At 38.5% G+C, this 24,150-nt stretch overlaps 1 protein-coding gene across 3 annotated transcripts in view; it reads right to left on the minus strand.

Annotated features, from left to right (window-relative positions):
- The window catches only part of LOC145684389 (uncharacterized), a 101,834-nt gene that overhangs the window by 13,765 nt on the left and 63,919 nt on the right, over window positions 1-24,150 (minus strand). For all 3 annotated transcript variants that reach the window (XM_081756654.1, XM_081756664.1, XM_081756674.1), the window contains exon 2: window positions 12,691-12,856. In XM_081756654.1, the coding sequence (XP_081612780.1) occupies window positions 12,691-12,856 (166 nt within the window). The remainder of the gene's footprint in view (window positions 1-12,690; window positions 12,857-24,150) is intronic.

Raw genomic sequence — 24,150 nt, forward strand, 5'->3', positions numbered from 1 at the left:
ATCTTAAATTAAATTTTGCCATACTCTACAGCTATTATTGAGATATTTATTTATGAAATATGAAGAATTTTATAGTGGGTATTTTTCAAAAATCTTCATCCTAAGAAAATGTAGGTGTAAAATTACGAGGGCTGTCCATAAAGTACCTGACGTTTTGGCATATCACGGCAGTAGGCGGGGCTAGAGTCGCCATTTTGGTATCAGAACGTTGCCACACTCAGTACACATCCAGCTGTAGTAGCGTAAGGACTGTAACGCTCTTACTGTGCTTTCTGTGACGTGTCACAATGTGCGCTGCAATAGAAAATCCCGCCTCTTCTGACATGTGTTCTGTGATTAGGTTTTTGTTGGCAGAGGTATTGTGAAACAATGAGAAAGGGTTAAGGCACGCGATTCAAAACAAGCACCAGGGAAAACTTAGCGCGAAGGTATTGTTTTTTTCACGATAACGCACGTCCACACACGGACAAGTGTACCCGAGACCTCGTGGACGGTTTTGGATGGAAGGTATTCGATCATCACCATACAGTTCTGATTTGGCGACGAGTGACTCTTTCCAGCTATGAAGACATGGCTCGTTACACAACGCTTTGATACTGACGCCGAACTGCATGTCAGGGTAAGTCAGTGATTGAAACTGCAGATGACAGATTTCTATCGCGACGGTACTGAAAAATTTGTACCACGGTATGATAAATGCCTCAATCTGCATCGTGATTATGTGGAAAAATAGCTTAAGAGTGTACCTTTCAAATGTATATAATACAATTGGTTTGTTCATTCTGTTACTTTTTTTTTAAATTTCAAATCGCCTGTTACTTTCTGGACAGTCGTATTTGCATGTGCGGTTGCAGTTATCTTGTGCAGCTTTACGGCTGATTATACAATATCCGGCAGAATGGCCTTCCCGCTTTACGGCTGATTATACAGTATCCGGACAACCAACGTGACACTAGCGAGTTCCCATTTACACCGATAATGTATGATATTTACCCACCTCCTCTCCAAGTTGGACATTACCAGCATTGCCGGTTCGTAAGCAATTTTGCTAGTCTCATTACTCTATTTACCCACCCTGTACAACACAAAAAATTAAGGAACTGAAAAGTGCTGAGTTCGCAGTAATTTCAGAGGCAATCAATATGGGTGTACTGCAGAACTTCTGGATAAGGCTTCAGGAATATATAGCTTGTATGGGAAAGCGTTCGGGTATTATTTGTAAACATTGTGATGATAAAATAGCAAGTGCTGTTCGGTATGACGATAAAATAAAATTTGTAACAGAATTATTTTGTCACGTTAATCATTATCATAATCATAGGATTCTATCTTTATTGGCAGATCACTTGGTGCTACTGACAAGTTTTCATGCACCACGACATTGAGCTAATCTCTTCGTTTCACGTACTATTCTTCTGTTTTTAGATCACCCATCAACCGGTAGCCTTCTTCACCCCTTCTTTCTTACCTGCTACCATAACCTCTAGCACAGCATTTCCCAACCGGTGTGCCGCGAGGAAATTGAAACAAAATTATTAATTCTATAGCAATCAAATTGCAAGACATAGGGAAAAATGTATATTTGTATTTCACATTACTATGAACCTCTACTATGAATCTACAATTTTAAGTTTCATAATGAGTTACTTTTCTGTACATTTTCAATGTTGAAAAAAGTATCATTGTTATGACCATTATTGCTTCTCTATTGTTGCAGACTATTTCGTAGCTTGAAATTTTAAAATATCATTCAATCCTTTCAACAAAGCAAACGTGCATACAAATTACCTACAATTGTTTTTTAAAAGTAAAAGAGATTTGTTTGTTCGTTTGTTATTTAGTGATCTTGCTTCTTTGTGAAAAGTTGGATAGTTTTCGAAAAAGGAATTGTATTTTTAGAAACCTGAGTCCTATATTTCATTGCAATTGTTGTCAATTTTTAAATTAGAATGGAAATTAAGCATAATGATTTACCACTCGGGAAAACCAGTGATCGAGCTTTCTTCTCTGTGAGGAGATCAGTAATCACAAAGAAAAAAATAGCACTGTATTTTATATTTACAAATAATAATAATATCTATATGAGTGCGCCGCAAGAATTCAAATTACACCTGTAGTGTGCCGCAAGTTGAAAAAGGTTGGGAAACGCTGCTCTAGCACGTCCCTCATGATAACAGTTCCTCTTCCTCTTTGTAATTACAATTAAAATTAAAAATAAGTTTAAACCGGTTGTTTCGTCCCTTCATTAATATATGAAATCACAACCGTTAATAGGTGTTCTCCATATATGGACACTGGATTGCCCAAGCACAGCAGACAGGTTGTGGTACAAGCCATGTGGTCTGAGTACGGAGCACCGACTCAGAAGTGAGAGAGTGTTTGGCTGTTCTGGGAAGCAGAATACGTGGCGTAGTGGTTAACGCATCGGCACAGCATGCCGGATATCCCAGGTTCGAGTCCCAGCCCAGTCAATCATTCTTTCACTGATATTGAATTCGCACCTACAAGGGATTTGGTGTTTAAAATCCTCCTTTCATTAATACATCTAAACTTGTTCTCTTTTTTCCTACAAGGATCAATATTAGGTTCTATACTGTTTCTTACATATATATTCATAATCTTTCAACTTACATAGCTGCCAATGAAAGCATCCTTTTCGCTGACGACACAAGCATTCTTATTGGAATCTCAAATAACTCTTGCTCTGAATTCAATATTGATAACCATAGAGCAACAACGACACGAGATTATATCAATATTGTTGCCAGATTTCTTGATATAAAAAATACAGATAAAAAAATACGTTGATAAATTTTATTTCAGTTATATACACTGCTCCACAAAACTTAAGCAACTCGAGAGAACGTGGTATAAGCGACGTGTGGGGCCCATTCAGCACTGGTTAGTGGCATGCACATACACAGAGACGCGTCAGAGACACACAGGCAAGGCGAGCACAAGTTCTATCGCATAAGCAGCACCGTTGCAAGCGCGGTGAACAAATTATGCCATGAGGCGTACACCACAGCCCAGTAGTGTCCGAGGCTCCAAGCATTGAGTTAGTGGTTCTTGTGTGGGGTACACACCTTGCAATGACTGATAGACGACATTTGAGTGACTTTGACCGCAGGCGAATAATTGGGCGGTTGGAATTGGGTCGATCACAAGTGGAAGTGGCGCAGGAATTCAACGTGAACAAAAGCTTTGTGTCAAGGTTGTGGAGTCGCTTCCAAAATGGAGGTGAAGTCAGTAGACGTCATGGAGGAGGCCGTCCGAAGAAGACGTCGGCCGTCGATGACGAATTTCTCACAATTTCTGCCAAACGTAACCGTCAAGAGTCACGCTCTCAACTGGCCAATGAGTTGTTTCAGGCTACAGAACAACGCGTGAGTCATGAAACTGTTCGTCGTCGGCTCAACAGAGCAGGACTGTATGCAGGAAGGCCTGTGCTGTGTGCGCCATTGAAAGTGGAGCACAAACGTGCGCGTTACACATGGTGTCAGGAACATCTTGCATGGGGGAACGCCAGTGGGCGCGTGTCATGTTCTCCGATGAGTCGAGATTCAGTTTGTCATCTGATTCTGGTCGGACTTTAGTGTGGAGGGAGCCAGAAACACGCTATCATCCAAACTTCATTGCTGAACGGCCGTCTATGGCGGTGGTTCCATTATGGTGTGGGGTGGAATTATGCTGAATGGGAAAATTGACCTCCATATTGTGCAACATTGCACTTTGACAGCACAACGGTACCGGAATGAAATTCTGAATACACATGTGCGCAATTTCCGCGGAGCATTTGGCCCAGACTTCCTGTTCATGGATGACAATGCCCGCCCACACCGTGCACATCTTGTTTCCGACTATCTGGAGAGCGAAGACATTACGCGTATTGCATAACCTGCATATTCGCTGGACTTGAATCCCATCGAGCATGTGTGGGATGCTCTTGGACGGCGAATAGCGCAGCACAGTCCACCACCACGCACTCTCCCTGATCTGGGAACAGCTCTCCTCGAGGTGTGGCAACATCTGCCGCAAGACTTGATCAACACTCTGATTTGCAGCATGGAGGCCAGATGTCGTGCCTCTATAGCTGTTCGTGGTGGTCACAAGCCATATTGACTGCCTATGCCCTCGCACAATCCAGCTTCACCTGTTGAGGTATCGTTGTGCTGAACTTTTTGCCCACTCTGTACATCCTAACTGTATTGTTCGTCTTCACTTGTGTTGCATTGTGCATCTGGACCGTCTGTTTGTTCATTATACTTGGTGCAGTGATAGTGTCGTTTTATTTTCTGCCACTTTCTTCGAGTTGCTTAAGTTTTGTGGAGCAGTGTAGTTTGTATTAAATATAAATTGTGTTTGTGTCTGAGTAAAATAATTATATTTTTAAAAAAATATAAAAAAACATAATTTGGCAAAAATAAAGCATAATTAAACACAATTTACACAGTATATCTATACACAATAAGATTAATATTGAAATTAAAACTCTACGTCATAAAATTAGTATCCTGAAAGTTACTAGAAAAACAGCTAGACTAATCCATGTTATTTAAACACACATGACACTTGAATGCCATTACTTTATCTTTTCTTTTTGGAAACTTAAATGCTATTTGGTTCATTACATATTGTTTTCAAATGTGCTAAGTAACAGTCATGGGAGCTAAGGAGACTCATGTGTATATCTATTATTAAGGTTTTCAAGAGGAGGCTTCTCATATTGCATTTCCAGTTATACAAAGATACATTTTCACTTCGCTCACAATTCTCTGCATTGTTCGTAAACGCTCTCCCACAGGCCGCTGCGATTCTCTCACAGAGGTCGCAGTCTGATTCGTGAATTTTCACGTACCTCTAAAATGAAAGTACCAAGTTCCTCCATCTTTCCTTGATAAGCGTGTAATCTGTGCAGTGATAAGGAAATATTAACTACTTACCTGTTCTCCGAATCCAAAACAAAAAAAATACGGCCATTTTATTTACTTTTTAAGAGTACGATAAGGACATCTGGCAATTCTATACATAAAACGGTTTTCCCCACAGGGCTTCGGCACTGAAGAAGACAGTTCATTTTCTATCCTTACTATTTTACAGAAACCAGAAGCTGCTGAAATCCACTGCAATCTCTGGTTCCCATACTGACTTCTATAGCGCAAGATCAGTAATAGAGAGAAACAGTTATTATTATTATTATTATTATTATTACTGACTAAGTGTCCCTAGAAAAGGTCCAATCTCGGCTCTGATCCTTCTATTGTACCAAATCAAGCATAACTTCCAGTTTCAATATTTGTCTCCATAAAACAAAAACGATAATAGATAGCAAAAAACGATTGTTTGGTACGATGTCCCAAAAATATGTTAATGTAGATTCTACCAAAACCCGTTGTTAAAGTTCCTTGCGTCCGATTTTAATATGGAATCTTTATAGAATAAAAACGGTAGCAGATAGCAAGAAACTGTTTTCTGATATATACTTAGTACCTCAAGAATAGGTACCATTCTTCCCTCTTAACCGTCAATTGTGACAATAATCCTTTATTGAAATCAGTTCAGGCGTAATCATAGTTTATGTACTATGGATGATTTTGAATGGTAAATTCCCTCTCTTTCCCTCTAACTTTATCAATCTCCTTCCCTTTCCTTACAATATATAAACGGTGTTCGGTGATTTCTATTGCTGTGTTTTGTGGTTGAAAGTAAATGCCAAAACAAAAAAGAAAAAGCCAACAGGCACAAATCTCTAAGCGGTATCCTTTCCGTGTTACAAGGTCAGAAATTGCGCGGCATGGAATTTTGAAGCGCCATAGCATAAAGATGAAGGGCTGTGGAAAAGGCGGTGGGAATTTGACGCTTGAAGCCACAGAAGTAGAATCCAAAAATAGCAAAATGAAGAATAAAACAGTTGCGCAAGAGATTCCCCGAAGAAAGTGAGGGATTTCTAATTATTTTCTCCAATGCAGATGGGTCAAAATCAGTATGAAGTAAAAGAGTACGTATATTAAATTGTAATTAGTCTGTAGCACGTCGACATTTTAAACAGAATAATAATAATAATAATAATACTAAAAAATAACAATTGTAGGTTTGCTGTGAATGGCTGCATAGTTACCGGTAAATAAGTAGTATAATATTTGCTTTTAGCACCAATGATTCCATGCAACTTGACTTCGTACTTGAAGTAGAACATGATAACTGATCAGAAGCAATTTATCGTAAATTCTGCTGTTTGCAGTACTACAGTATGTGCTGTACACTAATCCATAGCTCTTCACCGCCAGTGAAGCAACCCATAGCTCTTCACCGCCAGTGAAGCAATCCATAGCTCTTCACCGCCAGTGAAGCAATCCATTGCTCTTCACCGCCAGTGAAGCAATCCATTGTTCTTCACCGCCAGTGAAGCAATCCATAGCTCTTCACCGCCAGTGAAGCAATCCATTGCTCTTCACCGCCAGTGAAGCAATCCATAGCTCTTCACCGCCAGTGAAGCAATCCATAGCTCTTCACCGCCAGTGAAGCAATCCATTGCTCTTCACCGCCAGTGAAGTAATCCATTGTTCTTCACCGCCAGTGAAGCAATCCATAGCTCTTCACCGCCAGTGAAGCAATCCATAGCTCTTCACCGCCAGTGAAGCAATCCATAGCTCTTCACCGCCAGTGAAGCAGTCAAATAAGAGTAGTTTGAACATCAACTGCCTATAGCAGTCTCTTGTAAAGCGACTTACGCTATCTGCGCTAACATAAAACTTTTTGAGTGACATTCGCAAATAATTAAATACTTTGTATGTCTGCCTGCTAAGCGGTATTCGGGTATTTCGAGCGACCTGCTCCGGCCGACCATCTTGACTCAGATCTTCCCTGGCTTTGGTCAACACCACCAAGCGAGTGCTGGAATGATACGTCTCTAAGGCCAGGCCCACTGGATTTCTACATCCTTGGATCTTCCCTATCCCGGCCTGAGCCTTCGATGCCTGAAAGCCATAAATAAATTCACAAAATTAAGTACTTTCTAAGTGTTACATTCATAGTGTGATCATCTCTCGGGACATAACTGCTGTACAGTACTCCTGGGATATGATTTAACGTAATTGATTTTTTCTAACCCCTACTTCGAATTACTAATTAAGAGAGAGACGAGACAGAAGGCAATCTTATGCTATACTGAAATGAATGTAGATGCTTGAGATATGCCATCTATTTCATGAAATGGTGTTGCGTCCACGTTAAACTGTAGGGGCCCGACCTAAGACGCGCAAATTGTGTACGACATTGATATGAATCCACGTGCTATTGGACTATTTCTGGACAAATGAACGCATGTCTACCCGAAACATGAAAAACGTTCGAAGTAACGTCATTAATAGTAATGAAATAAAGAAGACAATGATATATTTTAGTGCATGGCACAAACAAAAACATAAATTGGTAGGAATAACTTGTCTAACAAACAGTTCATACCGTTATTATCTTCCGAGTTTACAGAGGCCCAATCCTGTTTCTCACTTTGTATCCCAAGTTGCTAGATCGTGTAACCAGAAACGAGAGGAGCATATTCATACCACAAAAACAGACTCTCTCACATGACTTTCCGACTGATGTGTGTTAGGTTCACGCTGCTGCGACCCACGAACACACGGTGAAAAGTCCTTCAGAAGAAGTCCTAACTTTTGTTCGAGTATCACTCAATGCAGTTTTGTATTAATACAAACATTCAAACTACGTAAGTAGTTTCCACTGAAGACGAAAAGCTATGCTCAGTGCATAAGACAATCGACGTATCATGTAGGCGGGAGATTTTATGACCAATTAATTAAAGACGAAAAATATATTTTGTGGGTACTTAAAGTAGAGATGCAAGGGCTCGAAAAAAAACTGGCTTTTTTGAAAAAAAAAAAAAACGGTTTTTTCTGCTTCGCTTTTTTGCTTGGGAAATTTTGGGCTTTTTTCAAAATTCTGCCTTAAATTGATAAAGCAGACTTTGTTTCGCTTCTCTATAACACAAAACGTCATTTAATTAGTGGTTGATGCCGATAATAATATAAAACCTCGAAAATAAACTTGAATTTCGAAAAGATATTTCAAACAATTTTTCTTCAACATATTTACATTATGAATTCCAAAGGATTAACCAATGTATATAATAAGAATTTTTTAACCTCCTATATACAAAAGTAAGCAGTGTTGGCAAGAACCAGGGTTGTTTTTGAAAATGCCAAAAACCCGTTTTTTGGGGGGGAAGTTTAGACTTTTTTTTTTTTTTGTTTAACCAGGTTTTTTGATTTAGATATTTTGCTTTATGTATTTATATTACATATTCACAGAAATAAGTTTGTTTCGCCTTGGTGTTATGCAACATCGGGGTTGTGCTGCAAGAGGTCCCATAAGCTTAAAGAAGTCCGGTCAGTAAATTTCTTAAATTGAGAAACTCCCGCCCTAGCCATCGGGAAAATCCCGCCATTACTTTAAATGTAAAATAATAACGGGAAAATCCTGTTATTGCTTTGCATGTAAAATTTAAAGGTCAACGTATCATAATTAGTACGCTAAAACCGAGGTATTAAATTACAAATTTAGTACGTAGATATCATTGAAAGTCCAATCCAAGCTAATGTTGGAAGCTACGTAGGCAACTGATAAATTTTGCCAATTTCTATCAATATATTTAAGCAACCTTGGCATTTTTATAAAACAACAGGCATTCAGGCATGCAGAAATATACAAGTTGGTTTCGTTTTGTATGTTTAGGCTTAACATCCTTACGTAATACCGAGGTTATCAAGGAGAATACTTTCGCTTAAAGTGACATAAGGACCGCTACTTGGTTTACGCATGAAAGAAGGGTTGTGGTTTGACCGAGAATTGAACATGAGACACTTTGATTAAAAGGTGAAAAGGAAATAAAACTAATGCAGATGGTTTGATATGTGGAAACGTCACCATGAAGTTCACACGATTCGCATTTTTCGTTCTTTTTATTTTTTTGGTTTAAACCAGTTATTAAAAAAAAAAAAAAAAAAAAGTTGGTGTAAACCAGCCAACCCTAAAAGTAAACACTTCTTTAAAACTAATAAATAAATAACTAGCAAAATTGTATGTAGTATTTTTACTTCAAAATATTTCAAATCCTCTTTTTGAAACAAAATAAAATTAAAATAAAACATAAGAGAAATACTTAGATTTATATGATACACTTAAAGCCTGCACATCTAGAGCTTTGCGTTCTGTTTATTCTTGAAATTCTACAGTTAAGTTTTATATAACCACCATCACGGTTTACCCAATCCTCAAGTTTTCTGAATTTTTAACAAGAGGGATTCAACATATCATTACGGAACTCCCCCCCCCCCAAAAAAAAAAAAGACTACGGAATATATTTAAGTTAAGCTAAATACAACTGCACAACAAACATGACTGAGTGGTTAGCTTTTGCGCTTCTATCGGGAAGTCCGGGGTTCAACCCAGCATTCGACCATTCTGACAAAGCTTTTCTTCATTCCATCTGTGAATGTAGAAATAATGCGTGTACTGTGAGTCGGCCGACTTCCTTCCTTATTGTTTTTAAATCGTTATTATTACTAATTACCAGCAGTGACGGTTTTGCGAAGGTTAGGGGGGTGGTCTTTTGCGACTGAAGCCTGTTCCCCAAAGTTACGGAATGTCTAAAACAAACGAAATATATATTAGTTATGCCTTTACTCATAAATTTTAAGCTCCCGTCAAATAAAAATTACGAATGTTTAGAAAAACTAGACAATAGTAAGAAAACCCCCTCCCAAAATACTTTTCTGAATCCGCCACTGATTCTCAGTATAAAATGATCTTCAAGGTTGTATTCGGAAGATTATTGCTAAACATATAAACGAAACGAAATATTAGCTATGCCTGTACCGGTACTCATAAACTTCAAGTACCTCCCAAATTAGGAATTTTTAGAAAACGAAACAATCAGAGAAGCCCCTCCCAAAGTACTTTTCTAAATCCGCTACTGATTATTTGTATAAATTGCTATTCAAAGTTGTATCCGGAAAATTATTGCTAAATCATTGCACAGCTACAGCATAACAGAAATGTGGAAGTACGGTTTGATGGATATATTGAAAAACGTACGCTTTGACGGATATATTGAAAAACATAAGTTTAACTTTTGCGCTAGAAGCTAGAGTACTAAGCTCTTAGAAATGAAACACGGATGACAAATTAAAATGATCTCGAGAATAAAAAAATGTTGATAACTCAAAAGTTAAAATAAAGTTAAATAACCTCTAAAATTGTCTTCATCATGTTAGCTTTAATTCGTAAAACATGTGCTCCATCCATCTTGATGGTGAATTCAGAGCGAAATATGGCATTTAGGTCATGAAATTCTCATCTAACTATAGAATATACTATAAGAAAGCTATTTAGATGGAAAAATCATGAAAATGAAAAAAAGCCAAAATTTCCAAATTTCTCGGTTTTTTCCCCCCAAAAAAACCGGCTTTTTATGTAAAAAAAAAAAAAAATCGATTCAAAAAAGCCGGCTTTTTTGCCTCTCTAACTTAAAGTGTTACGAAAAAGACTCATTAAGTGGTTTGTATGGAGCATTATGCTATACAGGACGGAAACAGGACTCTGACACACAGCGACGAGAAACGACTAGAAGCCATTCAAATGTGGCTGTGGTGAAGGATGGAGAAATCAGCTGGGAAGAGACAACTAATCAGAAAATCCTTTAAAAAAAAAAAAAAAAAAAAAAAAAAGCTGAGACATATGCAATATTAAAGACAATCAGAGAGCAGAGAAGAAGCTGGTTGGGTCAGTGGTTGAAAAGGAATTGCATTTTGAAAGGTATGGTAGAATGAATGGTAACAGGAAACCGAGAACCTGGAAGACGAAGGTTGCAATTGATGATCAGTATTAGGGACGGTGGTTCATACGTTGAGACCGGAAGATCGCAACAAATGGAGACTTCTTAGCTCACGCAACATGATCTCAACTAATGAGAGTACACTGATGATGAAGATAATGCTGATATCATGTACCATATTATAATACGCGCAAAGTGTGAAAGATTGCATTAAATTATAAGGAATTAAACCTTCAATAATACAACTAATGTTTCCGAAATGCCTGCAACTTATTCACTGGTAGTTAATATCGACATGGCACAGACTATTTACAATTTAATATTACGTACTCTTTTACTTCATACTGATTTTGACCAACTTTCATTGGAGAAAACCACGAATCCGTCACTTCCCTTGAGGAATCCTGTGCGCGACTGTTCTAGTCTTGATTTTGATACATTTTGGATACTACCTCTATGACTTCCCGTGTCAAATTCCACACTGCCTGAGCCACGGCTATTCGTCTCTGTGCTATACTGCTTTAAAGTTCCGTGCAGCGCAATTTCTGACCTCATAACTCGGGTAGGACACCGCTTTGAGGTTTCTGCCCATTGACTTTTTGTTTGTTTTGGTATCTAGTTTCAACTATTAAACACTGTAATAGGAATTACCGAGGAATAGGAACCTTAAATATACAGGGTGTTTCAAAACAACACCGACAACATTTGGGAGGTAATTCCTGACACCGAGATAAGACAAAAAGTATAGACGAACCTGGGTGCACAAATGCTTCCTTTCGGAGTTATAGGCTGCCGAAAACATATATATATATATATATATATATATATTTAAAAAAAAATTTAAAAAAAAAACGGTCCATAGCTCCAAATCTATGTTACCTACCGTAGTCGGATCAAGACTTCACTTAGTAACTTGCATGTATCTTATCCAAATATTCATGTTTCAGAATCCTGCGGTACCTCCGCAATAATTTTTATAGAGAGAGTTTGGCTACGAGTATATAATTTGAAGTACTCACCAACTACCTCTATAAAATTATTGCGGAAGTACAACAGGATTCTGAAACAAGGATATTAGGATAAAGCACATACTAGTTTGTAAGTGAAGTCTTGACCCGACTACGGTGGGTCCCATAGTTTTGGAGCATTTAAAGTTTATTTTTTCAAGTTTTCGGAAGCCTATAACTCCGAAAGGAAGCATTTGTGCACCCACGTTGGTCTATACTTTTTGTCTTATCTTGGTGTCAGGAATCATTTCCCAAATGTTGTCGTTGTTTTGAAACACCTGTATATCGGAATTCTCGTGATGAAATATTTTATTGAATACCCTTAGTGTAAGACAAAAAAGGAGTGACAACAAAGTGACGGCTGATTTCCGCCATATTGAAGTTGTTGTGGCGTCACATGCCCTATGTTACCCGGATTGTCACCACGATGCAAACAATGCTTCATTTATTGAAATAGATTCAGGCGTTTGAGCTCTACAGTCGAACTAATGAACATTAATACATACCCATATACGAACATGTCAAACCCAATGCTCTCTTTTTGGTTTCGCCGTAATTGAGTAATAAAACACATATTTCCCTCGTGTTACGCGATTAATTCGTTCCGAGAAATTATCCCGTATCACGTCGACGTGTAAAATGAACAATACAAGATGCCTGCAAAACTTCTGTATAATTTTTTTTCTCACTTTTTAAAATCTAAATTGCGTTCTAATGAAAACATGTAAGACTGCGTAAAACGGTATGTACCTGTGCCTATATAAACTTCCTTGAAAGCGTCCGTCTGTAGTACTTCCTTTTTAAACTCTTCATTAAATCACTTTTACTTACCGTCGCGATGATTCATTTTCTCTTTTCCTTTTGGGCGATGTACTGTTCTGTTCTCTATCACTATATCTTTTCCTTCGCTTCTCTTCATGCTCTCGATCTTTCCCTTCTTTCACTGGGTCTCTATAGTTCTTCTGTTTTGATTTCTGCTTCTCTCCATCATCCTTCTCTGTAGATACGGAAAACCAAGATTAGATTACACATCTAGGTAATAGTAAATGCACAACTATGAAATTTGTTATGTTTTGAGAGTGAAAAACAACATATATTGATTACAGGATGGGCTTCTTTTGAAGATTTTGGGAAAGAAAAGAGGACACTGAAGATTTCAGAATTGCATTGTGAATATGGTATAACCCAAAGATTTTGTAAATTGGGCTCACTCGGAACCAGAATTACTATTATCAACCTGAGGTCTGCGTTCCCTAACCTCACAGAGGCTCACGTTAGCTCAGACTTGCGCTCGCTTGAGCTCGGGCTCCCTTTCCTCAATGAGGATCCCATTCACTAACCTCACAGAGGCTCGTGCTAGCTCAGACTTGCGCTTGCTTGAGCTCAGGCTCTCTATCCTCAGAAGCTCCCGTTTACTAACGTCACAGAGGCTCGCGCTAGCTCAGACTTGCGCTCACTTGAGCTCGGGCTCTCTATCTTCAAAGAGGCTCCTGTTCTCTAACCTCATAGAGGGTCGCGCTAGCTAATTTGCGCTTGCTTGAGCTTGGGCTCTCTCTTCTCAACGAGGCTCCCGTTCACTAGCCTCACAGAGGATCACTCTAGCTCAGACTTACGCTCACTTGACCTCGAGCTCTCTATCCTCAACGAGGCTCCCGTTCACTAACCTCACAGAGGCGCACGCTAGCTCAGATTTGGGCTTGCTTGAGCTCGGGCTCTCTATCCTCAATGAGGCTCCCGTTCACCAACCTCACAGAAGCTTACACTAGCTGACTTGCGCTACCTTGAGCTCGGGCTCACCATCCTCAATGAGGCTCCCGTTCACTAACCTCACAGAGGCTCACGCTAGCTCAGACTTGCGCTCGGCCTCTCTCTCCTCAATGAGGATCCCGTTCACCAACCTCACAGAGGCTCGCGCTAGCTCAGACTTGCGCTCGCTTGAGCTTGTTTTTCTATCCTCAATGAGGTTCCCGTTCACTAACCTCACAGAGGCTCACGTTAGCTCAGACTTGCGCTCACTTGATCTCGAGCTCTCTATCCTCAATGAGACTCCCGTTCATTAACCTCACAGAGGCGCACGCTAACTCAGATTTGGGCTTGCTTGAGCTCGGGCTCTGTATTCTTAGAGGGTTTTCGTTCACTAACTTCATAGAGACTCACGCTAGCTGACTTGAGCTCGTTTGACCTTGAGCTCTATCCTGAACCGGGCCCGCGTTCCATAATGTCGTGAAGGCTTAAGCCAGCTCCTCAGACTTGTGCTCGCTCGAGCAATGTGGTTCGCCTTCACTAGTCTCATGCTAGTCGACTTGTGCTCGGATTCTCTATCTTCAATATGACTCGCGTTTACTAATCTTACAAAGCCTCATGCTAGTTCAGACTTTCACTCGCTGGAGCTCGAGATCGCTAACCTTAATGAAATTTGCGCTCTCTCGATCTCACACTCACTAACATTATTGTGTATGTATCAGTACTTTGCGATTGCAAAAATAAATAAATAAATAAATAAATAAAATAAATAAAATTTATTTTCTGTTTTGTCGCATGCGCCCATTCATTGTACAATTCACATTTCACTAGCGATAACTAAATCTTACTTACGAAGATAACAAGGAGAGACAGATATTAAAATTATATTTCATTTTATATTTGAGTTCACCTTAGAAAACTTCTTATAGAACAGATAAGAACCTACTAATAACTAATAATCATAACCGGAAACAACTATATCAAATGTTTGAATACGGAAGTTGTTTTGCTGAATGGAACTGTATCAAAACGTAAATTGGGAATCTATCTCACTAATCGATATAGGTTTACGGAGTCCTATTTGTGCAATACTACGGTTATGAAGAACGGGACATTCTATGTCAGGTTATGTTAATGTCATGGCCCTTCGCTCAATAATCTGCGACCCCTGGTTCACTCCGACTCATCTCTAAAGCAAACATTCAGTGAACTGTTTATCCCTGAATTATACAAATGCTTGCCTGCACAAAATACGCCAATTTGAATCGTAAGTGACTTCCATGTTCGGTAGTACGTATTAGTGTGAAAAGCTTTTCTCACTTTTGAAGAGGGATAAGTTCCAAGCGAGATTCACTTGACCGACACTCATCTGACCTCCGTTCTGAAAATTGCAAGTGCAAGCAGCATGCGTCTAGATATCCAAATGCTGGATGCAGAAAGAAACAAAGAAAGAAAAGAAAAAAAAAAGAAAAGAAAAACAGATATCCACTTTACAGAGAGAGAAAGTGATCTGACTGGACCGAGATTCTATCCCGGGATTTCCGGTATAACGGGCCGATGCGTTAACCACTAAGCCATCCAATCCGCTTCCCAGAACAGCCAAACACCCTCCCACTCCTACAGTCGGTGCTCTCCACTCAGATTGTCCAAGCACAGCAACTAAGTTGTGTTACAAGCCATGTGGTCTGAGTGGAGAGCACTGACTGTAGGAGTAGGGGGCGTTTAGCTGTTCTGGGAAGCAGACTGAGTGGCTTAGTGGTTAACGCATCGGCACGGTATACCGGAGATCCCGGGTTCGAGTCCCAGTAAAATCAGATAACTTTTTCACTCTTTGTAAGTTATTGAATTCGCACCTACAGAGGATTGTGGTGTGTAAAAATAAATTTAAAGCGGTTGTTACCAGGGTTGGCTGGTTTAAACCAACTGTTAAAAAAAAAAAAAAAAAAGTTTAAACAAACAAAAAAAAAAAAACGAAAAAGGCTTTAAATCATGTGAACTTCATGGTGACGTCTCCACATATCAAACCATCAGCATTACGTTTATCTACTTTTCACCTTTTAATCAAGGGGTCCCGTGTTCAATTCTCGGTCGAACCACAACCCATCTTTCAAGTGTAAACCAAGTAGCGATTCGAGGTGTTCCTTTAAGCGAACGTCTTCTCCGTAATAACCTTGGTATTTCATAAGGATGTTAAGCATAAACATACGAAACGAAACCAAATTATATATTTCTACTTGCCTGAATGCCTGTTGTTTTATAAAGAAGCCAAGGTTGCTTAAATATATTAATAGAAATTGGCAAAATTTATCAACTGCCTACGTAGCTTCCAACATCAGCTTGGATTCGGCTTTGTTTTAATTTTATTGAATGATACCTACATACCAAATTTGTAATTGAATACCTCAGTTCTAGCGTAATGATTATGACACGTTGACCTTAAAATTTCACATACAAATACATTTAAAGTAGTAACAGGATTTTCCCAATGACTAAGGCGGGCGTTTCCTGATTTGTATGTAATTCTGTATAATGTTTTTACTTGTGTAACTGTTTATCTTTTTGTCATTCTGAATTGACTCTTGACAATTATATTAACAACTAGGCCTATATAAAGATGAGTACAACGTATTTTTATCAGGAGTCCTTCGTTGAGTGAGTCGGCAATCGCATTTGTGACCAATTAGTCCCGGTTTCGTGTCGAAATGGACAATTTCTCTTGGATGTGAGCTGAGAAGCGGTTTGGATTCCGCTTTAAGCTTATGTGACCCCTTCCAGCATAACCTTGTTGTTGCATTATAACACCAAGGTGAAACAAACTAATTTCTGCCAATATCTAATATAAACACATAGAGTAAATTATTTGAAAAAAAAAAAGTTAAAAAAAAAGATTTAAACCGAAAAAAAGTTTTTTTTTTCAATAAAAACCATGGTTTTTGCCAACCCTGGTTATTACCTTCTTTCATTAACATATATCCATGTACTCACAGTGCGAAATCCTAGGAGATGGGGGGAATTTCCCTCACTTAACATTTTCGTAAGAAAATTACCCCATTAATAACTTTCTTAGGGGTAAAAAAAAGGGCAGTACTGTTGGAAATTTGCAATTTACTTACAGTAATTCTTATGTAAATAACATGCTTTTCATATGTATCTGGAACTCGTGATTAACGGTATACCTAATCTTCTATAGTTTAATAAAAACTGGATGTTCAAATACGTAAACTCTCTGTACGTCGAGACATTCCAATGCGAAGCTTCTTTTTTACACTCCCCCCCCCCTTCCCGTACTCAAAGAACTACAGTCTTGGGTAATTTTTTTTTCAGCTTGAGGACCGGGATCCCTAGGGAGTCGCGAGCGGAGGTAGGAAAGGCAATTTGTAACCTAGTAGCAGAAAAATCTTTTAAATAAAATATTATATTGAATTTTACTTATTCCCAGAAACAGCAAATAATTATGACAATTTTTTTGAAGTCAAATAAAGAATCCTTGGTAAAGAAAAATTTGGGATAAAGGAGGAATTAAACGAGAACTGCATATTGAAATACACAAATACAACAAAAACTGAATATTGAAATATAATTCAAATGCGAGAATATTATTTTCTCGGTGGTGCCGCGAAAATTAAAAAGGCTACTCACAAATTCGTAATAGCTGTGCTGTGTTGGTTGATAAATTAACAATATGGAAATGATATCGTCAACAATTGGAAAGGGATCGGTTTCGTTTTGGATCATTTGTTACTCTTTGCAGAGCTACTCTAAGACTTACGTACATATACAGGGTGTTTACTAAAATTCCAAAATGGAATTTCGTGACTTTTTCGTTTACCTTTCCTTTCCCGAACCATAAAATTTAGTCACATTCTCAAGAGCGAATTGGGCCGAATTTTCATGCATGCGATAGAAGCGTGCTTTGCTTGCGATTTGGTAACATCTAAAGCCGACCACAGCCGCTTTTGGTGGTGAGTTTTGATGTTTTATAGAACAAAATTTTAGAGTCTATACCTAGGTACTTATATTTGTACAGATTTAAAAAAAAAATCGTGACCCAAAAGCTAAATTTCTTGACTTTCATGACCGTTTTCTGATTTCGTGACTTTCGTGACCGATAGACACTCCGGTATACAACTGTAAACATTAAACAGTAATAATGAAAAAGCATATTGCAAACCGAAATTAATTCTGGGATGCGCTTGCAAGAGGATGTGATAAAACGGGAGTCGTGGTATGAAATAGGCTGCGAAAGCCTGAGGTAAGATTTTATGCATTTACTCAATTTTTAAATACAACATTAGTTATGATATTTTCCCCTTGTGGCTTGCACTGGTGACTAGCCCAATTAAGCTACTGAGTCTGACATACCTGTTCTCTATATTTGCACTAGCTCAGAATCACACTGGGATTTTAATATGGTGCAAGAGCTGAAGTCAATGAGAATCGTGAAAAATCACACTGCATAGAAGGAGACTTTATCCAATCTACACTGTCTTATATACAAGGAAATTGGATTACAGGACCACTCATAGGCATTGTCTAACCATGAGAGTCGTTTTAAATACGAATATTCCTTACGGCAATTGTTCTGAAACCCTGCGTCGCTGAGTTATTGAGCACTAACACTGGTTAGTGAGCACGAGAAATGACATTGAAAGACAAACTGATTTGTAATCCTATATTTTCTAGTGTCGAGGTTTTATAGGACAAGATGGTCTCCCACTTTAGGTGCGAAATCAATTATGTACGACAGGACTATGGTTCAAATGTAGGCCTCCGGCTTACCGTGCCGATGCGTTAACTACTACGCTCTGGACTCCAAGCTGTTGTGTTTAGTCCATATCATCTGAGAAGCTGAGTATCTGACTTCAAAAGTGGTAGAACATATGGTTGTTTAAGGAACAGACTGTGTAGTATACTCGGCACTCGCTTCACTCCAAAATATCAGCCTCAAAGTAGTGACAAAATTTCTATTATTAGTGAAAATACCTGATGTTAGAGGATTAAAATCGAACGTCCACAAGTTCGCTTGAAGGGTCTCTGATTCAATTTCATCAACATATACTTTTCTATTTTATTGAATCATATATTGCCAATATTCTTCCTTCTCGTTTCAAGTAAGGTCTCTATCTCTCCCAAGAAGCTGTTACACAATACAAGTTTATGGATTAAAAATAAGCACAAACCTTGTATCCAGAAAGATTATTTTTCGACCTTCCGAAGTAACTCCTCTCTTGCTGCTATTGCCTAGGACATTCTTGAAATACCAAAACTCAGAATCTGCCCGAAACCCAATAAACTTTTTGAGTAGATCTTCGCACATCTACACATTGCCATTAATAACGCAGTATTTACATATGTTTGAACAACTCCACGATGCAAAATGTCCTCTGCAAATAGTTTTCTATAAGTGGCTAAAATTCAATTTTCAATGACAGATGTCCATAGTGATATGTGAGGATGATCATCATATATGTATTCTGCCATATACTGGCAGATCACTTCCTGCAAACTGAGAAACTTCCATGCTCCACAGTTTTCAGCTAACCTCTTCGTCTGTAAGTATGATTTTGCTATTTTGATACGGCCCAGCTATTAATTATAGCTTCCTTTGCCCCCTCCCTCCTCTCTTTCCTGACACCATTTTCCTAGCACGTCACTCGTAATACAGTTTCTTCTCAGCTATGTCCCAACCATTTCAATTACATCCAAAATTATTATTTTCTTCTTCACCATTTCTAACGCTCTCTCATTCATTTTCCACTCGACTCAACTAAGTCTTCCCCATACCCACATTTCAAAGCTTCCAATCTTTATAAATCGCTTTTGCGTAATGTTCATGTTTCTGCTCCATACAGTACAATAATTCACACGAGGTATTTTATGAAGCTTTTTCTCAACTCTTTATTCAAGATCCCACAAAATAGACTTTTCTTCCTCCTTAATGCTTCTTTCGTCATTCTTTTTATCTTTGCTTGTATTTCATGTTCGCAATCCATATCATTAGTAATAATGTTACCTCGGTATCGAAAACTAGTCACTTTTCTATTTTCTCCCCTCCTACTCCTATACTTGACACCACTCGCTTCGCGTGGCCTCGCGTAGCATAGTCGCTAACGCTTTCCCCTTTGTTGCGAGCGACCCCAGTTTCGATTCCCGGCGGAGGCACTCGGTCGAAAAAGTGTAAAAAGCTTTTTAAGGCCAGCCATCCTCAATGAGGATTTCCTCATTCACTTCAGGCAAATGTCGGGCTGGTGCCTAACATATAGGTCTCAGGCCGCTTTCTTCCTTCCCTTTCCCCGGATAGTGTAGTCGCCGAGGGACGTTATCTCTCATATGTGACGGGGGCTAAATAGCCGTAGATACCGAAAGCCCAGAAATCTAAATCCTAAACTACCTCCTTCGTTCGAATCACCATTACTTTTCTTTCTCTAACATCAGTTTTCATCCCATATTCTTCACAGCCTTTCCTCAAGCTTTCTAACGAAGTCTCAGATTCCGCAACAAGCGCCTTTATCAACTGCAAACCAGGATGTACAAGCTACACAAAAAAATGTTGGGTTTTTAGCAGAATCTGTGTTTTGATGTTTCAACAATGCTATCCATGAGAATTAATAATAAAGAGAAGAAATAGGAGCAAGACAAGAAATGCTTAGGTATGCTCCAGAGAGGATCGAAATCATATAACAAAAAGAAATAATCATCCTGGATACAAGGTCAGTGCCTCCAAATAGATGAAGTATAATTAAAGAAAGAAATAACAAGAGAGGAGTTAGGCTACTTAGGAAGGCCCCAGAGGATCGAAATCATTATAAGAAGAAATAATCTTTCTGGATGCCTCCAAGTGGATGAATAATTAAGAAACGAAACAGAAGGAAAAGAAGAGCTATTTAGGAAGACTCCAGAAAGGGTGGAAGTCATACAAAAGGAAATAATCTGGACACAAACTTAATGTTTATTTCTAATCTAACAAAAACTTACTTATGTTCAAATAAGGCCTACTTCAACAGCAAGTTTTTTCGGTGCTTAAATTGAAACTAAAATCCAACTAAGCTGTTGGATTTGAATTGAGTTTAACGTCCCTTTCAGCAGCGAGGCTATATGAGACGTGGACCTACTCATTAACATGGAATCCGAACCAAATCAGCTCCCACCGGGAATCGAATCCCGGTCTCCCACTCCAAAGGCGCGTACGATAACCGCTTAGCCACGAAGGGGCTCTCCAACTAAGCTGTATCGTCGAAAGTAGAAATGCTGAAAATGTTACTCAAATGAGAGCAGATAGGTCTGGAATCGGACGACGCTCTGTTTAAAATCATATAAAATGAAAATGAGAGTCTTCAGAAAAATTGATGAGATTATTTAGAAAGGGGGTGGGAAAAAAGGAATTCTGAACTCTCAGTACCTGTCGATTCTCTGTGGTCTCTGCTTGGCTCCTCGTTGTCCTCTCTGGTCTTTTCCTACCACGAAGGCGTGTCGGTTCCAATGTGTCTGATTAAATTTAGCCTAAAGTTGGCTATTTCTCAGACTTGCGATGCAGCTTGTAATATGGGAGCTACGCTAACAGACCGTTTGCAAGAAAGGAAGTCTGTCGTTTTGATTACAAACGAAATCTCTCTCTCTCTCTCTCTCTCTTTAGCCACTGGGCTAGAACCTACTGAAGATTAAAACAGGAGGTCGATAATCCATCGGAGAATAGACTGTCCGCGTCAAATCTCTTCTGTTAAATCACTCCTTGCTTCTGGGTTGACTTGAGTTTCTAAAGATCAAAATTTTCCTGGTGATGTTGCCGAGTCGAGTCACGTGTTGACAGGCACTTGATGTCAGAGATGATTGGTTAATCAGGAAAGAAACTCTTTCAGCTTTATTACAAAAAAATATACATTGATGCAGTTAACAGTACATAAGTGTAACAGTTCTGCAAGAAAATCATAAAAAATAAAAAACTGAATTCTCAGACAAGAATGAATTCATTACCAAGAACTGTCCTTCCGTGTGTTTGTTATTCTCAATGCAAACAAAACAGCTTTACGTATTTTTTTTTTAAAGAAAAGAAAAAGTATCACAACATTAATGACAGTTTCTCATGATGAATAAAGTTTCTCAGTTCTCAATCGTCAATATTTCGATGATCAATATCAATCAATGAGCAATAAACATTGATCTCTTTACACAAGTTATTGGAGTCCAATAAGAAACTCGACAAACTAAAAGCAATTGGATAAGTGTTCACAGTAAAAATGTACCAAGTGAATTTGAGTTATTATGTTTTGCGTGCTTTAAATATGCCACCACTATATCCATGGAAGTGATTTTGAAGTGTGTTGAACACTCGAAAACTTAATTTATCAATTGACAATTTGAAAAATACTTTGCTATCGTGTCCAATTAATGATTCCTTGTAATGAACTGCCAAGATATATTAATTAAAATATAATAATTTATCTACTTACTTGAAAGTAACCAATAATCTTTTCTTCCGGCTCTTATGTGTCACGCATTGATAAACTTTACGCTATTGTGATAAAATGATATGAATGTATTATTTATTAGTTATACGTTGAAAGAATTTTATAATACTTTTCTTAAAATGTTATATGTCCTCTGCAAACGGCCTTGGAAATCTTTCTACATTATTTACGCATTATTCATGACCTAATTCCACCTTTTCTATATCACTGAATAATTATCTTGATCCATCTACCAAGTGAGCTTTGTGGCGGACAAACATCTTGTGCGTGGGTTTTCTCGGAACTCTTCCGTTTCCTTTCACTTTCTTCATTCCACCATTTCTATATTATCATCATCACTGTCTCTGTTGCCTCTGAGCATAATAGTGGAACCTTAACTTTAAAAAAAAGCTTATTTTCATGATTTCGATTTACGATTATAGTACCTATTACTAAGAAGTATCGTTTACTAAAATTCTTAAATATCTATCCGTTCAGCAGACGAAAAACCTCAAAACCTGGGAGATATAAGGTAGGCGTGCGTAATTTCGCCATGTTTGTAATTCTGCCAGATACCTATATTTCCGAACACGTTGGCATCAGTCAATAGATGGGACTAGTGTATAGGTAGATAGCGTGTGGTGAAAGTGTTTGGTCCCATTGGGCTGTGATAGCGTGTGATGAGTAGGGGCTAGGCGCGAAAGACAGGAAGTCAGTGTATATGATAAACGTAGTGCTGTTACAAGATCGAGAACAACGAAATGCGGTCCATTGTTCCAGAAGGAAGATTCGAAGCTTTGTGCTAAGTATTATATTGTGAAGAGGAATGCTTTATGACTACAATGATATGTGAAACGCTGTGTGTTGTACATTGGGAGTCATATTGTCACCCCATCTGTGTGGTCTTTGGAATCTACACCATGAAGAACAAAGGGAGGCGAAATCGGAATCTACGCTCATGTACATGACGTATTGGAGCAACGGCAGTGATATCTGATTTCCTTCGATTTAGTTGCAGATAATGGCAGAGAGACGGAATAAAGGAAAATGGTCATAAAGCTGTGATCAGCGTTACCCGACTTCAGCTATCTGTCAACGCTGCAAGTAAATAATTCAACATACCACGTCGAACATTAGGTGCCTATGTAGAAGCACAACACAACGTACCCTCCCTGGCAGAAAACCTGTGTTAAATGTAGCAGAAGAAGAGGTCCTAGTATAGAGAATTGTGCGGCTAGCAGACGTATGATTTCCTCTCACACCTCGACTGTTGAAAAAATGTGTCTACAAGTTTTGTACAGGAAACAAAGTTCCACATCCTTTCAACAATATACAAGGTGCATTAAGTCAAACGTGACTTCGTGGATTTTTGTTACAGCACCCTGAAGTGGCGAAAAGAAAAGCTCAGTATTTAAATGAAGCCACGGCCAGAAGTAAAATAGATAAATATTTACTAATCATTATGTATTATTTTTATCATAATATTTATGGGGTGAAAATATGTACTCCAGTATTTGTTTTGTAGAGCGGTTTGAGTTGTCACCTTTGTTTACAGTATGGGTGGCAAAATTGTGGACATGGTGTATGCAAATTCGCGTTCCACACCTTTTTTCTTTTGTATGTGGAAGTACCACACTATTAGCGTACGGATGTTATTTTTGTCCCACAGGTAACTTAAGCCGAATACGTACTATTCATTTCCAGTACGGACTTACTTGCCATACCTATCAGGAATTTGCAACAGTCGTTCAAAGCTTAATGTGACGAAATTGCGCACACATACCTTACATAAAAATTATGGAAAATGACCGATATTAGTGTCGAATTCACAATTTTCGGAATCTCTGAGATGAACAGTGACTTTTCCGATGCTCTTTAAATTCAAATTCAGCCCCGTAACTTGAAGGAGGGAAGGTTGATATATATATATATATATATATATATATATATATATATATATATATATATATATATAAATGAACGAAGTGACCGATATTAGTGTCGAATCCATAGTTTTCGGGATCTCTGAGATGAACAGTGACACTTCCGATGCCGTTTAAATCCAAATTCAGCTCCGGAACTTGGAGGGGGTACATATATAAAA

The sequence above is a fragment of the Thermobia domestica genome, chromosome 1 (assembly GCF_964235325.1).
Source record: "Thermobia domestica chromosome 1, izTheDome1.hap1.1, whole genome shotgun sequence".
NCBI classification, from domain to species: Eukaryota; Metazoa; Arthropoda; class Insecta; order Zygentoma; family Lepismatidae; genus Thermobia; species Thermobia domestica.